At 40.0% G+C, this 22,132-nt stretch overlaps 1 protein-coding gene across 1 annotated transcript in view; it reads right to left on the reverse strand.

Moving 5' to 3' along the window:
• Positions 1–22,132, reverse strand: part of LOC104523658 (serine/threonine-protein phosphatase 6 regulatory ankyrin repeat subunit B) — a 75,217-nt gene that overhangs the window by 38,510 nt on the left and 14,575 nt on the right. Inside the window, exons 3-11 of the mRNA XM_029084580.1 lie at positions 19,477–19,547; positions 15,713–15,913; positions 13,934–14,021; positions 11,572–11,714; positions 9,958–10,170; positions 8,444–8,522; positions 5,178–5,292; positions 1,592–1,674; positions 176–293 (exon numbers count right to left, since the gene is read on the reverse strand). Coding sequence (XP_028940413.1) covers positions 176–293; positions 1,592–1,674; positions 5,178–5,292; positions 8,444–8,522; positions 9,958–10,170; positions 11,572–11,714; positions 13,934–14,021; positions 15,713–15,913; positions 19,477–19,547 — 1,111 coding nt within the window. The remainder of the gene's footprint in view (positions 1–175; positions 294–1,591; positions 1,675–5,177; positions 5,293–8,443; positions 8,523–9,957; positions 10,171–11,571; positions 11,715–13,933; positions 14,022–15,712; positions 15,914–19,476; positions 19,548–22,132) is intronic.

Here is a 22,132-nt window from a genome sequence, read left to right on the forward strand (position 1 = left end):
ACACGAGGACAGCGGCAAAAGACAGCCTCAGGTGACCAAAACTTGACATCAGACTGCTTTGCTTCCCTTGCACCACAAGAAATTCCTCTGTGGATGGCACAGTCAAGTTGGCTGGCACCAGATCTGCAACGATGCCACAAAAGAACTTACAACAGCTACAGTCACAACTACTCACCCTCCTGCAGCGGCAGCGTGGAGGCACGTTCTTCCAAAACTATCGGGGGTGTCTATTTCAAAGCCTGCAGACAGCACGTGCTCATTACTAAACAAGGACACTATGCTATACTTTTGTCCTAGTTAAACCACAAGAAACATTGCAGAGACAGAAAAATCAGTTAGTTGGAAAAAAACCAGAACGCAAGCAACTACAGTCAGAAAGAGGCTGTCACAGGAATGGCGAGAGGCTGCTCCAGTTTGGCAGCTCTATAAAAAGAGCTGTAAAGTCAACGAACATCTATTTCCGCATCCGCCTTGGCGCCACATCCCTATTTAAACCCATGTGACAGGCATTTATGAGGCACATACTTATTAAGAGGACTGCAACAGCAGGACATGAAGACAAGAAAACATGAAGAAATGAGGAAAAAACAGAGAGTCAGCTTGAACATGAAATGAGGTCATTTTCATTGCGTGTGGCTTTCAGGTTGGAAAGTGGCTTCCAGAAGCACACAGGGATACTCATTGAGATGCACAAGGCCAAAGACACGAGCCTGGCAGTATTAACCCTGGTCACTCAGAGCTCTTTCTCTTTCTTCCTGATCTAGTGGTCAAGGCCAGAGTGCACCAAGGTTTATGGAATGGGGTATGTAATTGACATTTTTCGCACTTGTTTTATATTCCACGGGACTCAAATTTAGGGAAAAAAAGTAGGAAATTTTGCATGTTAAGTAATGGAGCAATTTTCTAGAAAAAGCATGTGATCTGCCTTGTGTTCTTTTAACTCATGGGAACTCTTGCCTGGAAAAAAAGAATTTGGGATTTGGCACCTGATTACTGCCTCTTTTGAAACAGTTGTGTCAGCAAACTCTCGCTCCTGCTTTGGGCTCTGTTGAGGATCCCGAGATTGCTGTCTTGACACTATACCCTCACTCATTTCCCCCCTCATATCCACAGAGCTTTGGCCAGCCTACCTCCTGTACCCTAGACAGATTAGAAAAAACACTTTAGCTGTATCCAAAAATAAGTCATTGTCAGCGGGATGTAAATACCTGCGCCAGTGCAAGCCCCGAGGAGATAATGTCCCAAATTATTCCTTTTTTAGGAGGAAAGGGGAGGGGCCCAAATCGAAACAATGTCTCACATTCCTACAGTTTGGAAAAGGGTCCCAAATTTCCTCCCTCATCCCAGGGCATTAACCTCTCTGAACCTGCCAGGAGAAAAGGGCTTCAGGCACGAACAATATAGGATGTGCAGGAGTACCAGCATGCTGTTAGGAAAGCCTCGCACGCTCCCGTACACCACACCACACAGCCAAACACAGCAGCACAGGAAGTCTTTCATTTGAACAATTCACAACAACAAGTATAAAGGGGCTGTAAGCAGCAGAGACACACATTACTCGAGCTCCACAGACACTGCAGGATTTACTTACCCGATGACAACAATTTCCTGCAGCAGTCTGAGTGAGCATTCAGCGCTGCTAAGTGTAAAGGGAACATGTTGTGGATCCCACACCTGAAAGGCACAATAAGACTCATTACACAGAGCCATGTGAAAATGCAGATTGCAACACAGAGACAAGACAGCAAAAGCTACTTCCACAAAGACAGTATTTTGATCCTTTTTGAGGAAGATTCTTCCTGCTATGTTATTTTTATCTGTATTTCCTTATCAGCTTCCTTAGGAGTTAAAAATACTCCAATATAGCAAAATCTTGGCATTATGCTTTGAACAGAATGTGGCAGGAAGGTTTCTAAAAATTCAAGACGAAAGCCAAGGTAAAGGAGGAAGCAACAGAGCAGATATTGCTTGGAGTCAATTTCCCAGTGTGGGATGCACAAATTTCTGCATCAGCTACACATACTGAAACTATGAAGCCATTATGAAGTAAAAGTAAATGCCAAAATCTTCTCAGTATTATTTTTGAAATCCATTTTTCCTGCAGTTAACATCCTTTAGATAACTCCCATGTGGGTTTTCAAAGCCTCCCCTTCTTCCCTCTCTTTTCCCTGGGGCTGGGGTAGCTGATAACTCTTCTTCATGCTTTCAGTTTTCTTCCCACATTCTAAGAACTAAAGATCTCATTTTCCTATTTGCTCCAGCTACTCTTCTCACACATCCTTCCACCCTTTAACACATGACCCTCTTTTCAGCTACACTACAAACTCCTCAGAGCAGACATGCTGGGTGAAAAAAAAAATAAGCACCTATCATTAGGCTAAGTCTCTCAGGCAACCACATAGCTTTTAAAAAAGCCCAGTGCTCAGCAGCTTTTGTTAACATCAGCAAATCATCCCACTTCAGTCCCTAAGCATAGAAGACTTTTGGGCTTGGACACCCTGGCTTCTGTCATTTAGCATTGTTTTGTGAATAGTATCTTGTTATTCTAGAAATATTATCCTACAGGCAGTCCTCCAAGCGCACACAAACACAGAACCTCTGAAACCAACTATCTCAATAATGATTATTATCTACTGCCTGCTTCAGCAGATATATTTTTGAAAAATACAAACTCTTGAACAACAGCCGATAGATTAGTATCTGCCCTTCATTTTTGCAAGACATTTGGTGGATGGGAGAGTATGATCACCTCATAGAATTGGATTTCAGATATAGATCCAAAGACAAAGGAACTTTTCTTTCTGCAAGATTCACCTTAAATCATAATTATAAAGCTTTAAACAAAAATGAGGTATCTTGCTCCTCCAACATTTTATACATATATGTATTTAACTAATTTTGGTTTGGTTTTAAAAACCCATTCTTTCCAGAATCCACATGCCCATCCTTCCTCTATTTTCACATTAAATTCGTACTCCTTGTTGCTCCACTACACTAAGGAGTGACTTGTGGTACCATACAAATTTAAATTTTGCTAGTGTCAGCATTTACATCTTACAGTAAATCTACTGAAAGTTGATCTGACAACCTATTATTTGAAGGAAATGGCATAAGCTCCACCAAGCTGCTGCACCTGTTTAAACAGGTTGCATTTTTTTAGCTGTGGATTCATTTATTTAAGCTAACTTTGCACATTCTGTATTGCTGTGCTTCTTCCTGCACCCATTTCCCTTTATCTCCTCCTCCACTTAGTTACCTAAAGCAATAGTTTTCTCCTTTTTGGTCCAGATTTCCACCCAGAACATGTTGTAGACGGTTTCTATCGAAACACACTCTATGCACATCTGCTAACCAGTGTCACACTTCTACTGTGCTGTTCACACTGGTTCCTCCCATCACCTACACACTTCCCCTTTACATGCAATTGCCCCAAAGACTGACTGAGCTGTCTGCAGTTGTTGCTAACAATGCTGTGGAGTTTTCTTTTCAAAGCCAGTTCGAGGAGCTCAGCCAGTGTTCCTTACATGCAGCACACATGAAAGCACATTCCCAGTTTCAATGTTCCTTATTTAGCACAGTAGCATCATTTGGATCTGCCTGGTATCTCTGAGCCAACTTCTCATTTCACTTATTTCTGCTGCTGGAAAAAGTATTTTATTCGATCAATGTTCCAGTCACTCAAGTGTGAAATAGATATTTCTGACTGGATAACTCTGATTCCAACAGTGGGCTATCCCACTGCATCACATTTTCCCCTTAAACCTCAAGATAGGAGACAGGCCGGGGCTTACTGTACTGGAGAAGGAGACAGGAAAAATACACATCTATTTAGACACCATGATCTTCACGTTGGCTGTGTTAATAAAATCCAGTGACATTAGCTGAAGCCTGTGGAATTTCATTATCCATGCCAACTGAAGATCTGTTCCACTTTCTGAGTTTGCATAGTGATAGTTATACTTGATAAAAGAATATGGGTAAATGTGCCACTTTTTTAAACGTTGTCAAGCAAACAAACAAAATATTGAGAACTGCAAGTATCTTCAAAATGAAAACCAGCTCATTTGCTTCCAAACGCAGGTTTTCCTAAGAGAAGTTAGTGATTTCTATGTCAGGTCCTAGGAAGAAGATTCCTAAATTATATTCTGAAGACATGTGGAGCTAATTGCCAAAAAATTACATTCATTAAATCAGATGCTGCTATTAAACACCTCGTACAGATATCCATCATGGCATTGCATTACTCTGGTCTTATACCCCTTTGTTTACCTTCAGGTTTGCTATTTACTTTTGACAGACCATAAGAATGTGAACATAACTAACCATACTCAAGTACTCTCAGAAGCCAAGCACCTTCCAATGTTTAAGTTGACAATACCTATCATATTGTGGGTGCAGTCTTGACACATGTGCAAGAGAAAAAAACAAACAAAAAAACCACTAACCAAAACCCCCCAAAAAATTATTGAAGGAGAAAGCACTAACAACATGTAGAAATATGTGTAATTTCAACTCCTTTCCCTTCTAGTCAAAAGACTCCCAAACCCACAAATCAGATAAAAGCAATCCTATTATTTCAGCCACCTGAATATCATAAACCTTGCAACATGAAGACAGGCTCTAGTTATACTGAGATCAGAAATACTTAGTAACATCTGCTTTGCAATACTGCATTTTTATTGATTATCTTATGTCATACCAAAAGACACAAGACAAAAGAATAATCACCGTGTATGACAGGCCACTAAACATCAGGCTAATTTAGATACTAAGGAATAAGCACACAATTCCCTTGGAAGGCATCTGAATTTTTTTTCAATTACCTTTCCTATACAAACTCATTGCTACAGACTTTGTGGAATAACTGTGACCAAGATGCACTTTCTATACATATGTACTTCATGTACATTATATACCTCTGTGCCACATCAATGCTTCAGGAAAAAGCAGCAGCACTTGTACTACTTGGAACAGTGTAACTGGGCTCAGGAGGAACTTAGCAGGGTTTCCTTTCCCTCCACACTTCCCAAGCGTTCATATTTTAGCCCCACATCACCCACTGAAGTACGGTACAATTACACTTATCTGTTTTAACCTTCACACTTCAGAACCTGAAGAGTAACTGTGTTTTCAGGCATCAGACATAACACTTGACCATTAGAAACAGCTCCACCTACTTGGCAGTATCAGCTCCACTGGTTATGAGGGTATTAATCAAAAGTTCATGTCCGTATCTTGCAGCAACGTGCAGAGGGGTGTTACCATCCTTATCAACACAGTCGATTTCTCCTCCTGCAAAACACATTTTCATACAGTTTAACACTGGAAGGTTAAGCATGAACCAGTGACCACAAACATTATTTCTCTCTAGCGAATGCAGTATAACCAACCCAGCCACAGAGACACTGAATTTCAGAGACTGAGAACCAGCACACAGCAAGCTGCCAGCTGTCAGCCACTGGTACTGAACACAGCCTGACAGCAGCATTTTCACCTCCCTCTCCAACTGCAGTGGTGGGGAAAAGTGATGGAAAATAGGTGTACAGGATGACATACAGGTCAAGTACACGACTCAGACTTGCTCCTCATCTAAAGGTACAAATGGATGCCTTGAATTAAACTAAAAAAATAAACTGCTGAAACTATGCCCTCATGTAAAGACATTGCCACTCAACCTTACCTGTTAATGTTAAATAGAGTTCGTTCAAGAGGCCAACAAGAACACACTACAAACAACAAGTGTGTTGTGTGCCTTCATGTTTTACAAAAGAACAAGCAACAGTGCTTAAGTAGAACTTTTCTAGTTGCCATTTAAGCCTGTCATCTCATGTTTTATCCTCTCAAAGTAGGAAAAAGATTATTTATTTTTTCTCTGCTGCAGCTTGATCATGCAAAGATTGCTGCTATCAAGTCCTTGTTTTCTTTTTGGACAAAGGAACAGTAATTTTTTCAGTCTCTCCTTGTAAGTCAGGTTTGCTGCACTCCAACTATTCTCATCCTTCCCCAGTCCTCTCCAGCTGGCCCACATCCTTCTGGAAGTAAAATGTCAAAAGCCAGAAAGAGCACTACAGCTGACATCTCCCACCACCGAGCTGAGCAAAAGGATTACTTCATGCCTGCTGGCTATGCTCCTATCTATACACTCCTGTGTATTGTACAGCACCATGTACATAGTTGATCATTTTTTTTAAGCACCATGACACTTTTGACTTGTGGTCAACAAGCTTCTGATCCTCTACAAGCCCCAGATCCTTTCTTGTGAAGCTGCCACCCACCCAGCTGTTGCCATTCTGAACTTGTCCAATTGATACTTCTGCCTGTGTGTGGGATCTTTCCTTTGCTTCACTTGCTTTAACTTCTGTCTCCAATTTTACAGGATCATTTTCTATTCTGACTCCATCTTCTGCCAAACTAATAGTCTCTCACAACTTCATGTTTTCTCCAAATGTGAAAAGCATGTTCTCTATTCCACTATCCAAGTTGTTAATGAAAATACTGGATAGTTCCAAACCCAGGAGGAAAACTGAAAACCCTCTCACTATACCTTCCATTTCAACAACAATTCATTTATTACTAACCTCCGACTGTAGTTTTTCAGCTAGTTATACACCAACAATGTAATATTTAAATACTCCACTAGTTTTCTGTGAGAATACTTTAGGAAAGCACGTTAAAAGTCTTGCTAATATCAGGACATGGTAATATTAACTGCATGGTCACTATTCACAGGAGATAACAGGCTATAACTGCAACAAGAAAAGTGCTAGTAAAGAACTATACAGCATTTTCTAATGGTAAACAAATGTCAGTGAAATGCTGAAACAGGTTCCCTGGGGTGGAACGACCACCAGCGGAGGTCTCCACGAACATTACCTGCCCACAGAAAAGTCAGAGGATTGTGCTGTCTTCACAAAGCCTATTACCTTGCTGTAGAAGAGACTGATGATATTTCAGCATCTTTTACTCTTGGGAAATCTATGCCAGATATTGCTCACTCCTCCCTAAGTATTTATTGTTTGTTCATTTGCTCATTTCAGAATTTTTGGCTGACCTAGGTAAAATTCTCCAGCTTTTCTTTTTCCCCATTTTCAAAGATAGGTATCACATCTGCAGTTTTCCAATTTAAAGGTAATCCATTCTTCCTCTACTAGTTGCTAGAGACAGCAGCCAGAAATTGAAACATCTTTAGCCAGCTCATTAAGTACTGCAGAATGAAACTCCATTTCTTTAAATCATTGACATTTCTCTCTTCCACAATATCCCATGGCAACAAGACATAAAGTCACTTGCAATCAGATCTGTGTGCAATACTAAAATTAGAGGGGCAGTGAAAAAAGAAAGAAAGAAGTGAAACCCAAGTAACTTGAAGAAAGAGAGGCGTGAAGGTCAGATGAAGAACTGCCAATCCTTTCATACACAAATCCAACAGAGAGCAAACAAGAGCTGTAAGTCAGAAAGCGTATTTGACTAAACAACTAAAAACTGCATTAAAGCACAATTTCTTCCAGGTTGCCCAAACTCCTTTTATTATTACTTTTTTATTGATCTAAGGAGAGACATGACAACTTGCATGATAACCTGAAAGAAGCCTGATGTACTGAAGACCTCCATTTTAAAGTACAATCTCGTGTAAATGTGTCATTGCATTTAGAGCGTAACTGTTCAGCCATCTTCAAAACCTCGCATTTAAGTTCCAAGTTTGGAATTTTGGAAAACAAATGAAAAAAAACGCAATCAACGAACAAACCCCAAACCATCCTGTCTGGTACAGCGGCCAAAGCTGGGAAGCATAAGTAAACAACCAGTAATAGTAACCTCTGTCAGTCAGAAACAGGCCTCTGACAGATCTCCAGCAATAATATTTGCTATACTCTGTAGTATTCTTGGACAAAAGAGATACCTGATAAATGACTGATAATCAGGAATCCTGGCTATGCCAGAACAAACAAAGTGGTACTGGTCAACCCTCCTGAGTATTTATTCAACACTTAATAAAGACAGTGGAAAGGGGTGGAGCTAAGGGAGGTGAGAGAAGTATAGCTGATGAGTGGAGGGTAGAGAAAATGGTCTGAGCTCTAAGAACACAAGGGCTCCCAAGGGAGGACAACTAGGAACTTTTATTTTTTAAATTTTTAAATAATTTGAGAAAATAAATTGTGGTCTGCTTCTGGGCAGAAAATAGACCTAAATACAGCTTTGAACTCTTGTTTTCAAGTTAAGAATCACAGCAGATCAGTTGGACAACCATCAGCTGAAGGAATATGGGATTTTGTTAACAACCAAAATCTCAACTTGAGACAACACAGCTCAAAGCCAGAAGTTGATGGAAAGCTAAGCAGCTCTCAGAGCAGTCCTTTGGCACCCTAGGTCAGAACAACTAAAAACTGCAACCTTGGAAATGCCTTATCTTTTTGAAAGTCATTGAACAGGCACAGAAACTCACCATTCTGAATGAGGGTCTGTGATCGCGTGAACCTCCCATGGACAGCTGTCATATGAAGCGGGCTCTTCCCATCCTTACTCTAACAGAAACAAAACATAAAACCAACCATTCAGCATGTAAAGCAGTGGTAACAACTTGAAGTCTCTCAGCTCAACATCCTACAGCTATTCTTCAGATAAAACCTCCACTGACTTCAAAAGTCTGTAGGACTGAACCTGTATATGATGGTAAATGCAGACAGTAGAAGCATACAAGTAAAACAGTTCCTCAGCAATGGGTGGGAAATGGGCTGGAGTGGAGCATGTCCTGACAGCCTAGTTGTACACAGTACCTGCTAGAAATCTACAGATATATGACATATTATTCTTCAATATCATTTTAAAGTAACATTTCCCATTCAGACATTGTTTTCCCTAATCCTTGCAACAATGGGAATAAAGAAAAGCAAAGAAACCATAAAGCTAAGTAGGAGCAGTCTCTGAGAAATTCAAGAACTACATCCTGTTCATCAATCTGCATTTTATGGATACATCCCAGAACAAAAGCCACTATATTAAAAAGTTTTGGTTAATAAATTTCCATACAATCAAAACCAGGATGTCTACAAAAGACAATTAGAGAACAGGGAAGGCATATGAGAGGAAAGGTACAATGACTGAAGATCAATGTTTTGAGTTCTAGAGAAAGAAATTGAGACTGGGGAAGCTGAGGAGCTGAGAAAATAGCAAGGGAAGGGTACTACCCTCAGTACTCACATCACTTCATGTTTATTGGCATGGGGTTTTGCCTTCATTGGCAAGCACAATCCCTAATTTCATTTTAATAATTTTGAGTTTAAATGGCACACTGACTATTCACTGATTTCAAGGGACTTGCCAGAAGTATTAAATGCTAGGAGACCAGTTTTACAGATGGGAAACAAAAACACACAATTTGTAGATCTCGAGTCTTCTGGTACCTATACCAGTACCCTCTGTTGGGTAACAGCAAGTCCCTTTCAGCTTCATCAAGATGTATCAATTGTATCTCAAGTGCATTCAGTATCCTAAACAGAATCAGACTTTGTAAACTCAAGTTCTAAAATAGGTAAACAAACAACCTTCAGTTCTTACTTCCCCAGGAAAGTCAAAAGGAACTTTTTAGAACCAGGTTTAATTAAATCTGTACTGTAGGGTGAAGGAAAACACCAGAAAGGAGTAGTTCCTTGATGTACCACTACTCCCTGAGATAACATTTTGACAGAGCTCCTGGGACTATATTTTAGTAGTTGTTCATGTCTTCAGGAGAGTGGCTGGCCTACAGTTTAAGGCTGTCATTATATTTATCAAGGCACTGAGAGCTCCTTCTGTTGGGAATTAATCTCATCCAAACAGTTTAATGATCAACTTCCTCAGGATCGCTGTACTTCCATCAAGGATTTAAAGCCATGCTGCACTCATTATTACAGTTTCCAGCCTCCTGAGGTTTGCAAAATAGGATAAAGTAAAACTGAAGAGCTGCAATGCAAGTTTTACCTGAATGTTAACATCTGCCCCATTATTCACTAGTAGTTCAAGACACAGTGCTCCATGAGTGGAGGCAGCAGCAAAATGCAAGGGAGTGAATCCATTATTATTAGGCTGATTTACATTAGCACCATAGTCAATCAGCTCATTAACAACAGAATCCTGACCATTGTAACAGGCAATGTGAAGTGCAGTATTTCCATAGATGTTCATTTCATCAATCTAAAATGAGACAAGGGGACACAGTTAAAATTACAGACAACAGCTTACCATTTTACATAATGCATCACACACTGCAAATGGAAAAAGCTGGAGGTTTGAACTGTCATAGGGCATATTTCCGACCAGCAAATTTCATTGACAAAAATATACTCCCAGAGAGCTTAATTTGGAGCTTTACCTTTACTGTTATTAACTTTTTATTCTACTGGCAATTTCTAAAAGACAGAATAAAGCTTAAAGCTGATAGCAGGACTATATAGTGATGATGATGATGACAAAAGTCCTAACAAACTGGAAAGCTTTTACATATAAGCTGGAAAGTAGGATAAATAAAAAGCTCACCATCTCTATTAAAGAAAAAATTAAACCACTGACTCTTGAATTTTCGTGAACAGAATCAGGCTTAACAGCTCTTTCCACAGATTTCTTTTGAGAAGGGAGTGAAGGTGTCTGAGTGAAGGGAAAGTAAAACTGCACAGCCATTTACACTTCAATAAGAAACTACTTTCAGTAGCTCAGTATTATAAAGATGTAATTAAGATTATGTTACTTCTTGATGACTAGCTTAGTATTCAACTGCTGTTCTGTAAATAAGGACAAGACAGATTGTACAGAAGACTCAGGGATGATGTGAATACCCTCACACAAAATACAGGCGTCTCAAAGATCATACTCCCATTGGTGGAGAATGTGAAAGTTAAAGGCAGTTATTAGCATAGTACTACTAATAACAGGAAACACCTATTCCTCTCCAACCTCACAGTCAATAACCTGTGAACATGGTCTCCTGACATTTTTTTGGCAAGTCAAGTCAGGTGGTTATAAAGCTGGCAAATGCAATGGCTTTACTTGACATCTCTGATTAACCAGTGCAGGCTCTTCTGGTCATTTCACTGCTGCTTTGAATCACTGAGTTGACAATATTAAACTAAGAGAAGTCTGTGCCCTGAAAAAAAGTTCTTTTTTAGAGTGAAAATAATCCTTCTCCATCCTTCCGTCAGCTACAGAGGAAATCTAGGTCCCTAAACTTGAACAGCCTGAACTGCAGTTTAGTACAGTACTCAGTGTACACCTTGAGAACAACAAGTCATCATATCAAAGGGAATGCTGAGCCAAGGGAAATTTCATTATTCCATCTTCCTCTGCATATATTTCCTGATTTCTTCAGCAAGGTGGCCTGGAACTTACTGTCCATATCAGACTTTTTTTTTTCCAGAATGTTTCCTGCTCTTGAACTAATAAACCACATGAAGCACAACATACTTTTCATGGTCAAGAAAATGGGAACTATTTTCTTTAAAAGCTCTGCCACTGTCCGTAGCAGCATCCATAAGAAAGAAGAAAATAATATCTCCAAATACAGAGAAATAAAGAAGCTACAAAGAGCACATTACCACATACCTCTACCCCCAGGTTAAGAAGGTGTTTCACAATGTTAATCTGCCCATTGGATGCAGCTGCATGAAGCGGGGTGTAACCTTTCTTGTCTTTACAAGTCACCTCTGCACCATGATTAATCAGTAAGGCAACAACTTCCAGGTGACCTTCAAAAGATGAGAGATAATGATCAATGAGTATACCATCCTACAGCATCACTTCTCCTAAATTACTTTCTTGCTAATGCCCCTTTCAATGCTTTTTTCACAATGCTTCTGTAGTTTTTTAAGGGAAAAAAAAAATTCATTTTCATAAATGTTCTTAATACTAGCTCCAGGCCTTGTCAAGAAATCCACGCGATACACATTCACCTTCAACAGATGTGTCAAGTTTCTCTTTACTGAATTAGTTTTCCAGTCATTAAAAGAACAAAACCTCACTTTTTACCCATTCATTTCTCTAAAAATAATGGTTTGTGGTTTATTTTCCCTGTTACAGAAAGAACAGTGAGCACAGGAGCATGACAATACAAGTCTCCTAAAACAGCATCCCGTTGATGTCACCTGCAGACACAACTGCTAACACTTGTTTTTTGTTAGCAATAAAAAATTACTTTAATAAATGACAAAATGAAAGTATCTTATTATCCAGCACCATTAAGGACACAGAAAACTACATTTCAAGTGAGTGCAGAATTTGATCCGAAGCCTACCAATACAAAGAGAAGATCTTTGGATCAGGTTTTTGAATCTCCGAAATTGTATCGTTAACACAAAACTGTGCAAAAAATCCTGAACATAGGTCTAAAAATGTTTGAATCAGAACTCACCGTCTATACACACATACTCAGTCTGCAAACTAAAATAATTGCACTAGCCTCAACAGTCATGCAGATTGAGAGCTACCTGCCAGATCAACGGGACATGCATCTTCAGGGGTGAAATGCCTACCCCTGAATTAGGATCTCACTATAGAACAGAGGGGAAGAGCTGAGCATCCCAAAATGCAACTTATAGCCCACATGTATATTCAGTTTTCTCCTCTCCCAGAAGGTTTCAAACCATCTTGCCTGCCTTCCCAGACAGTGCCCTAACCACCAAAATTAAATCAAGGCTAACTGAGGAGTAGTTCTTACTGTTTCCTGCAGAGCTGCCTTTCTTAGAATTAAAAATTTATTATGTCAAACACCTTACAAAGTTGTAGACCAACTGAGTTGTACATTACTTTAATGACAGAGGCAGCTCTGGTCATGTGCAGGACCTAGGACACCTCATGGACAAAGTCCAAAGTGTCCAAAGATATTTAAGCATTCAAGAAACCACATGACGGTTTACAGGATAAGATGCTCAGATCTCATTACCTAAATTCTATCCAAATTACACTACAGACTCCTGAATCCCATTGCTAATTTAGGCCTTAAAGGTTATCTAAATGTTTTGAAAAGCACATAATGAATTTGTGAAAAGAATGACGAGCAAAAGAGATGTGGAATTGCACAGCACAGTGTAAAAGCCTTTCACTTCTACGTAATGGAGTTCAAAGCTCACTAGCTCAAAAGCCAAATCACATTCAGTGGCATGAGTCTTTCCATCTGTCTGTGCCTATCAAAAAAACCCACAATATGCTTTTCTCACAGTTTGAAATCTCCTATTATCTCATTTCCAAAAGTGCCAGGATTAAAATTAAGAATCTGACAGGTGAGATGAAAGAGTTCCTGGCAGAGGGCACACTCATGAACTATAATCTGGAACATACTGCTTGGCCAGCACAAAGGCACTTGAACAGGAGTGACCACCATCACAGGCAATCTTGTTCTATTATTTTTAAATCATAATGATTCACTAAAGAAATTTTCCTTTAACTTGAAAGGAACAAGGTCAACTGATTTATTCAAGTAGCATTTGGTAACACATCTGATGTCCTGAATGCATGAATCAACAGAAGGCAAGGCTATGAAGCACTTCCTAACAATATCATAACTTAGCTACTTATAAACATAGATAAACAACAAAATTTATGATCATATATATCTGCCTTTTATATAAAGTAGTTTTTAGCAAAAAATGAAACTAACATAACCTGTATCTTTTCCAGTCCAAATATACTTCAGGCTGGAAATAGAGTCAGGATTTAAAAAAAAAAAAAAAAAGGGGGGGGGGCAAGACAAAAAGCCCACACTAATTGTGTTAAAAAGGAAATCACAGGCAAGTTCTCACCAGCTGCAAAACATAAATGGACACTGGTTTTAGATCCACTGAACCCTTTCCTCTTCAGAGAACCTACAACACTGACTTTCCATGGCCATGTCTGCTCTTGTCCATTTTAAAACATGTTGTTGGTTTGTCAACAGTAAATTAAAATGAAGGAGCAGCAGCCCGAGCCTTACCCATGTACGCTGCCCAGTGAAGAGCTCTTCTGTCCTTTTTGTCAAAAGCATTGATGTTTGCCCCCTTGGCTAAGAGCAAGTTCACCATCTAGAAGTAATAACAGCAAGTAAACCATCCCTGTAGATCACACACTCAATAGATTATTCATAATTTCATATTCATCATTCTAGCAATAAAGTTTGGATCACAAAATCCTGCTTTTGAGTGTTAAATTTGTGAATTACACAATTTTAAAAGCTGTTCAAAGCTGTGTGCATTAATGACAAGGACTGGTGATGGCCACAAGTAACCAGGACAAGTTCTGTGTCTACAGAGGGGGCTGAGAGTACGCAGGGTGCTGCTACTCCAGTGTGCTTCAAATTGAGCTTGGCAAACAACCTGGAAGAGAAACAGGCCTGGAAGAGAAACACTGCTCTTAGCTAAGACCAATTTAAGGGATTTTCTTGTGGACTATGACAAGATTCCTCCAGATCGGTGAGGTAACAAACTCTAATATCTGCTTGATCTTTCAACAGAGAGTCTCTGTTTCTTGCCATGCCACAGTGATTTTCACTAAGTTCCTGTGTGCCCAGGGCAGTGTGGACAGGCACCAGGCTGTTTCATGTACAACGCCAGCCTTTTAGCCAGCATGGCTAAGTGGTAAAAAGCTGTTTTCCTGATTGCAAATCATCCAACAATAAATGTAAGAAAAATCAGGGGAAAAAAATAAAGGAAACTGAATGGAAAACACATTCAACAACTATCTTTTCCAGCAAAACATTCTAAAATCATAAATTACAGAGCTGCATTATTGTCATCTTCTCATACACTGTAAAGAGATTGGCTAATAACTGCATATATGCCATTAACATTTCTGATACACTCTATTCAAAAGCTCAGTAGCTTTAGATTATGATGGTAAGACTCAAGCATTACTATCTTTTTTTCCTGCAGTGTAGTATACTAAAGGCCAAACACCATCATTGTTTTACCATTCCTCCTCCTTCCTTTAATTACAGTGCAACCGATCAACTTGTATTAACAGAATCCTACTGTTTCAGTCAAAACATTTTTATTCCATATCAAGATCTTCAGGTGTGGAATGGGCAAAACAGGATCCTTTTAGGTCTAAAGACACTAGCAAAACCCTTTATATAGAGGCTTTATTCACAAGTGTATTTTTCAAATAGAAGCAGTAATTAGACTAGAAGGTTTTGCTTGTGTAAGATCAGTAAAAAAAACAGAAGCACATTTTCTAAAAGACTAATTAGAGAAGCAAACCCACTGGATCTCACACAGCCAAACGATTCTTCGGTATGAAATGAATCCACCAGTTTTCCTTTCTTTCCATTTTGCCACTTACTCTCACAGGCAGTCAAGCTCAGAAGAGGCAAGGACACACTTGAGGTGCCGAAGCAGGTGGCACAGCCAGCTCTCTAAGTTTGCACTCACACGTCACTTGCATGCAGGCTCCGTACAAGTACTTTCCAGCCACACTCTCACTTCTGCAGGTAGGAACCCCGGCACACAGTTTGGAAAGCAGCCGAATTACAGGAATCATGGGGTTCAGGCATATGCCACGTCACTTGCATGCAGGCTCTGTACAAGTACTTTCCAGCCACACTGTCACTTCTGCAGGTAGGAAACCCGGCACACAGTTTGGAAAGCAGATGAATTACAGGAATCATGGGGTTCAGGCATATGGGGCTCAGACTAGACCCAGCCACAGTGGGACAACTGTTTGAACCAGTAAAATAAATAAATAAATCACCCATCAATTACGCTCATAAACAACTCACCTCAATGTGGCCATTGAGAGCTGCATGGTGCAATGCTGTCCGCCCACCTCGGTCAGAGACGTTGACGCTGCTCAGCATGGGGATGATGACCTCCGCACACTTCACGGCCTTGTTTGCAGCCGCCACGTGCAACGGTGTCTGCCAGTTTTTGTCCCGAGCATTGACATCGGCCGAGTGCTTAATCAATACTTGCACTGCTTCCTGCAACAGCAACAGTTATATCCATAAACACGCAGTTTGAATAAATGCAAGGCCCACGTTCTTGACAGCTCGGTCATAGTGCCTATGCGCATTACTCATGCAAACCAGACACGGCCAGGAGGAGGAAAAGAGAACAACATTTATCTAAACAACCTCCCGGGTTACAGAAATGGGATTGTTGATACAAATGCCACCTTTTCTGTCATTTAGAGCAGTGTCCTCACCATCAAAATTTCACAATTTGATTTTTAGGATGGACAAAGCTGCCGATGCAGAGAGCCCAACCTGTTCAGTTGATTAACCTTCAGTACCTCAGTCACCATAACTGTGCTCTCATTGAAGAAAGGAATGTACTTACTGGTGCTCACTGCCACAGAAATTATTTACAAAATAAAAAGCAAATAATTTTGGACAGTGAAATCACAGCAAATTGCTGTAAGTTTTATTTATAAACAGGAAAAAGGAGAAAATAAAAGAAAATATGTGAAAACAAAATTTTAGCTTTGCAAAAAACATGAGAATCGCAGTCAAAGGTTGATGCTGGTGTCCCCAAGTTAGCATTAGCATTCCTTCCCTCCCGGAGGGCTGAGCACAGGCCAGAGGTCTTCATGCAACATCCACTCTGTCAGCCTGAGACCAAACAACATCTTTTAAGGTTAATTTTGTTGGTTAAAAGTGAATATTTCCCAGCAAGAAGACGCACTGTTCCCTCTTGAAAGACTGTCTCACTGGAGAACTTACAGTCAGTTCTTTTCTGCCTGTACTGATGCATCTGCCATTAAGCAAGTCAGATGGAAAAAAAACCCAAAAAAGTCTCAAAATTACATTTCGTTTCTTCTTCCTTTTTTCCCCCACAAACAAACAAATTACAAGGGAACCACTGGGACACAATAGCATTCAAATAGCCTTGTCTGCAAATTACAACTCACAGCTGATAAGTGGGAGACCCTTAGTCCTACTTAATAACCATTTTTTACATGAATTGAAAAGTTCTCTGGTAAGCCCAGACAAAATTTTATTAATGAATAACAAACACACACAGTGTGTTTAAATAGCACTTTTGTATCTAGAATGACCCAGGAAAGTGCCTGTAGTCTGTATCAACAATACATCCATTACTTTTAGTTCTTTGTCCTCAACCAATCTCAGCAATTTCATTTTCTACAGCCATCTCACAAACTGTCCTCTAACAGATTTGTTCAGTTAGTGACATTGCACCTCTTACAGCACCAATAATGATGTAACACTGTTGATGAATCAACAGGACTTTTTTTAAAAATGACAGGCCTACTATTTTAAAAGTCATTTAAATGTAATTCACTGGAGACCTACCCAGCTGGGACATAAACAAAACAGGAAAATTAATGCACTTTGACTCTTAATGAAGGAAGGAAAAAGTTAAAGGAGAATTTTTAGAAGTAAATAGTAAGGACTGAAAAGTTTAAGCTAAAAATATTTAGCCTTTAAAAAAAACCCCAACATTAACATGTTTTTGTTTATATCTGAAAATCTCCTGCTCTGTCAGATTTGGGATTAAAATGTTAAAAACCTTATGGAGAAGTTTTAATTTTATTGCTTTTGAGAGCATGAGCTATCCCTTTTTATTAACATAATTTCTACACATACATGCAGTCCACAGCTATGGTGTAAGCCTCTCTTCAGTGTCTCTAGCTATCCCAAGTTATGAGAGTGAAATCTCTTTACTTTTTCAAACCATATAAGGCTGAAAGCTGGTACATGTATTAACAACTCTGCACACACACCTGAAGGTTGTTGATTTCTAAAGAAATATTTAAACCCCTGAAGCCCACTTGAAAAATCCTAAGACTTAAGTAAAAATCTGTTCATGCTTTTAATCAGTCTTTGAACAGGGTGCAAGCAGACAGCTTCTGAATCCTGTGAAAGCTTCATAATGAAAGACTGATAATAAAACGTAAAACTTGCAGGTGATCATTCTAAAAGCAACTGAGCTCGCAGGAACTGCAAAAACCACACTGAGTCCTAGTGGTCAACAAATTAATCTCCTACTATGATTGTGAACTATGAATTCACCTACTGCTATCTACTACTATCACTATCAGCTTCATCCTACTATACTGAAGCTGCAGATTTGTTAGCCTGTGCAATAAAGTAAATGCAACATTGAAAAAGCCTCAAAACGCTGAATCTGTTCCAAAATGATTAGCAAACATAGCAATTATCATATAAATAACAAAGGAAAAGGACCAGAAGAAAGCTATGTGTGTTTATAAAATAGGTAGCAGCCCATGGAATGGCACCAAAGGCTGCTGCCTTCCCCTGCTGCCCCACTGTTGCACCTGGGTTCTCACTTTGAGGTATCAGTACTGTCAGCACAATAGGAGGCAGTTTCTCTTTGAGCAACTGGCCTTCAGCTGATGAAGAGTTAAGGATGAGACACAAACCCATAGAAAGACATAAATTTTCAGTTAGGACTGTCACTGACAATAAAAATCATGTTCTCTGACACATCCAAAAAAAGAAACCGAACACATTGTGATTACTGCATCAGAAAGATTGTGGCTGTTTTTTAAGGTTTAAGTTTGACCTTTGTTTTCCAACATGGTTTTTTTGTATTTTGCCTCATTACAGCATTCATACTCTATCAGATATTCCTTTCAGAGGGTTTCATCAGATGCCAGCAGCTGGGAAGCTCAGCCAGCAGCCAAACAATGCTCAAGTTCAGAAGCGAGCCCAGGATTCCTGCCTCCAGGCTTGGCAAGCACTGGGACTGTTACGGAGGTGATTCGAGTCCACCAGTCTCTGGAAGACAGCCACCCTCTGTCTCTTTTACAACCCCTCCCCTTGCCCCTAGCAGCCAATTCGGTCTGCAGTTGGGCTCACTGTTAACTAAGTATTAGGAGGATAGAAGTATACAGGGAGGTCCAAAATGGAAAGCCAAGAATAATGGTGCAGTTGAAAACACAGTCATGCCTGAGCTGCGTTCCTGATGGTTATTGCTGCTCCTTTTTGAGAGAGCAATGGAAAAAGTAAAACATGATGCCAGAAGATTTCCAGTTGTCAAATAGAAGAAATACGGGCTAACCCCCCTTTCTGCATAAATCAAATGCATTAACAAAAACCTAATGGATGCCTTGAAATGCAATTAACCAAAACAAACTGCGGTAATACGTGTTGGATCACACACACATATACTCCCCTCTGGCACACACACGGCATGCACACATCCATATGGATTTATTCCTCTTTATTTAACCACTTGAAGTTGATGTGGGCACTGTAGACCAATGTGGACTCTATCCCACTTCAGTCTTGGTCACCCACTCCAGCTGACGGTTCCTCAATATGACTTGCTGCAGTAACGTAAGGCATTCCACAAGGTGAAAACCAACCACATCAAAGCTCAAAAGCAGCTGTAACTAACTGGTAAAAGCTGGCCTTCAGTTGCAATGCCAAAAGCCCTGCACACAGAAAATGCTTTCCCTGTTTGTGTCACCATGCTACCTACCACAGCTCTCAGTGGCTTGCTTATTCCCCCAGCATGTGGTTTATGTGCAAAAGCAGGATAATCGAATCTTACTCACTTCACTTCTTGAAGCAACTGCTCGATGGAGAGGAGTCAGCCACATATTGTCCTTGGCATTAACACGAGCACCTGCAAGTAAACAGCAGAGGTTACATCCATGCCTTGGGTGCGACACCGAAAGCCTTGCCCAACTGGTTTCCTAGTAACAAGAGCTGAGCCGTATGTGGTACTCTCAGAGCTCTCCACAACTCTCTGGGCACCCTCTTCACCTTTGTGAAGCATTTCCAGATCCTGGATAGATAGGAGCTGAAGCATGATTTGGAAAGAAAGGAACTGGACAGGTCAGATTATTAGCAGGAATAGCCTTGTTTATGGGACACAAAAGAAGCGAGATTCGTCACATACATTACATATGTATATATGTATGTACATGTATATCTACGTATATGCATCTTTTCAGATCAATTGATACAGCTGGGGGAAAAAAAGTGACTCTTTGCTCAGAGTCCAGCTGCTGTCTGCAGACATAACAAAGGGAATGAGCCTGAACAACCCTCTCTTGTTTCCAGCTCCATCAGCAGACCACTAAAAGACATAACCACTTCCCTGCTTTACGAATCTTGCTGGGAACAAGAAAATAGGACCAGGAAATGCACAGGCTGAGGAGGAAACCGGGCACTTACTACCTCAGCTTCTGTGGGTGTTATTCAGCAAACATCAGAAGAAGAGGGATGAAGGAAACTATCTGTTTACCTTCTGTGCAGTTCAGCACTAACGTGCACTTCAACAAAAACAGTTGTGCAATAGGATGGGTTGGGGGTGGCTTACCAGAGTAAAGGATAAAGGAAGAATATTTAACAACTACAGCAGTGCTGGCTGACTGCTGACAAAAAAAAGGATCCTGTACATTTGTGTGATAAAACAGATTTGTTTGAAAGAAATATTAAAGCTGTTCACTAATATGATAGCCTGAAAAGGAAATCTAGTGAAAAGGACTAGAGAAACTAATTTTAAAAAGGGTTTAACCTGAAAATGTTGTACCCCTCGGGTCTGGTGGTAGCAGTGCTAGTCTTCTCAGACACATGCAGAAAAATTTTAGAGAAGCGCAAGCATTGTGCACATAGCCTGGATGAGCCCCTGAACTTCATGAACAAAGAGACTCTTAAGCTTCATTTTGCACCATAACTTACGTGCATACAAAAGCCTGTAATTAATAAATCACACTCTCTGAATCAGAAGTACTTTCCCAGAGCCATTTCTCAGGAATGTGAAGATGCTTGTCTCTGAATCACAGTGGTTAGTGGGAATTGTGCTAGATAATCAGAGAAGAAACAAGTTCTTTCATATTTCCACAAGTGGGGATATAATTTTTTGGCTGCAAGAAAAAGAAAGCCACTTTCATAACTATTGCAACAATTAGAGACAATCCTCCGGACTCACCTCAGAACCTCATCCCTGGTGGCACAAACCTGCCCTCTGGAGAAATGCCCTTTAGAAAAGACAACAGCTTCAAAGGGTTTTCTAATGAATTTGTATAAGTGAGGAAGCTGTTACCTTCTTCGATCTTCATGAGAAGGCCATTATGGTTAATACACTTTAGTATCCTGCCCTTTGCCTACACTGCCCGAGGCTGTAGAGACAGTAAGGCAACCTCCTCCACCATCAGGAAGCTGACAGACAGGACTCCAAGGCACCTTGTGTTATACTGACTTGGCCTGGTAGGGTCTTGGGGATGCAAATTGCCTAGATGAATTCCTAATGATTGCCACCAAATACCTCTTTTTGGGTTTAGGAATTTATTTTGTATTTGCCTTGGTTTTTTGCCTTTACGTTCGTAACTAAGGTTTGCTTTTGCTTTATTTCTACCCATTCACCAAGTCTTACAAGCAGATGGTTGCAAATCAGAAAGGCTTATGTGTGGAGTAGCAAAATGTGACAAACATTTTCCTCAGTATTCAACAACTCCAGTGGCATTGGTGAATATGAAGATGATTAGAAAACCTAGGGAAGTGTCTCCATCAGTAGCTATTCATGCCTCTCACCCTTTGAGAAACTGAAATAGTAGCCAAGAAAACAGCTAAACAAAATAATAAAAGCAAAACAATAACAGTTTAAATAAAATAATACATAGCATGTTGTGAGTCTTTTCTTCCTCAGCTGTTTCCCACATTACTTCTTTGTGCTTTGGGGCTCTTTATGTGACAAAGTGAAATTGCTCTTACATATCTAATTCAATGAATCGGCTGAATATGTTTGTTATTTCTCTTTTTAAAGAGCTGCACGATTCAGCTGTTCCCTGTTACAGAAGCTGCTGTTGTCCATTTACTGAGGTGCACATTTTCTGAACAGCTGTTGTGAAAAGCTTCCCTCTGTACTGCCCATTTCCTTCACCAAATGCATCTTTTAGTTTCCCTTGCAGACAATGGTTAATGATAATAAAAAACTTCACCAGCACTGACTCACTACTTCGGGGACAGAAAATACCTGCCATTTTAAAGGAGAGCAAACAGAAGCACCCTGGGACCAATGCTCACGTTTTCAAAGGTGTCCTCTACACTTCACGAACTTGAGTGTCCATACTGTGACAGCCCGGGGAGACAGCTATTTGAAAGCACAAAGCAACATAAAAATCCAGTTCAGAAGACTAAGTGCTCTTCAACATGCTAAGGTATTTAAAATCAGCTGTATCAAAAAATCAGAAGCTTAAATTTTCA

The sequence above is a fragment of the Antrostomus carolinensis genome, unplaced genomic scaffold, assembly GCF_000700745.2.
Source record: "Antrostomus carolinensis isolate BGI_N321 unplaced genomic scaffold, ASM70074v2 scaffold11944, whole genome shotgun sequence".
Taxonomy (NCBI): Eukaryota; Metazoa; Chordata; class Aves; order Caprimulgiformes; family Caprimulgidae; genus Antrostomus; species Antrostomus carolinensis.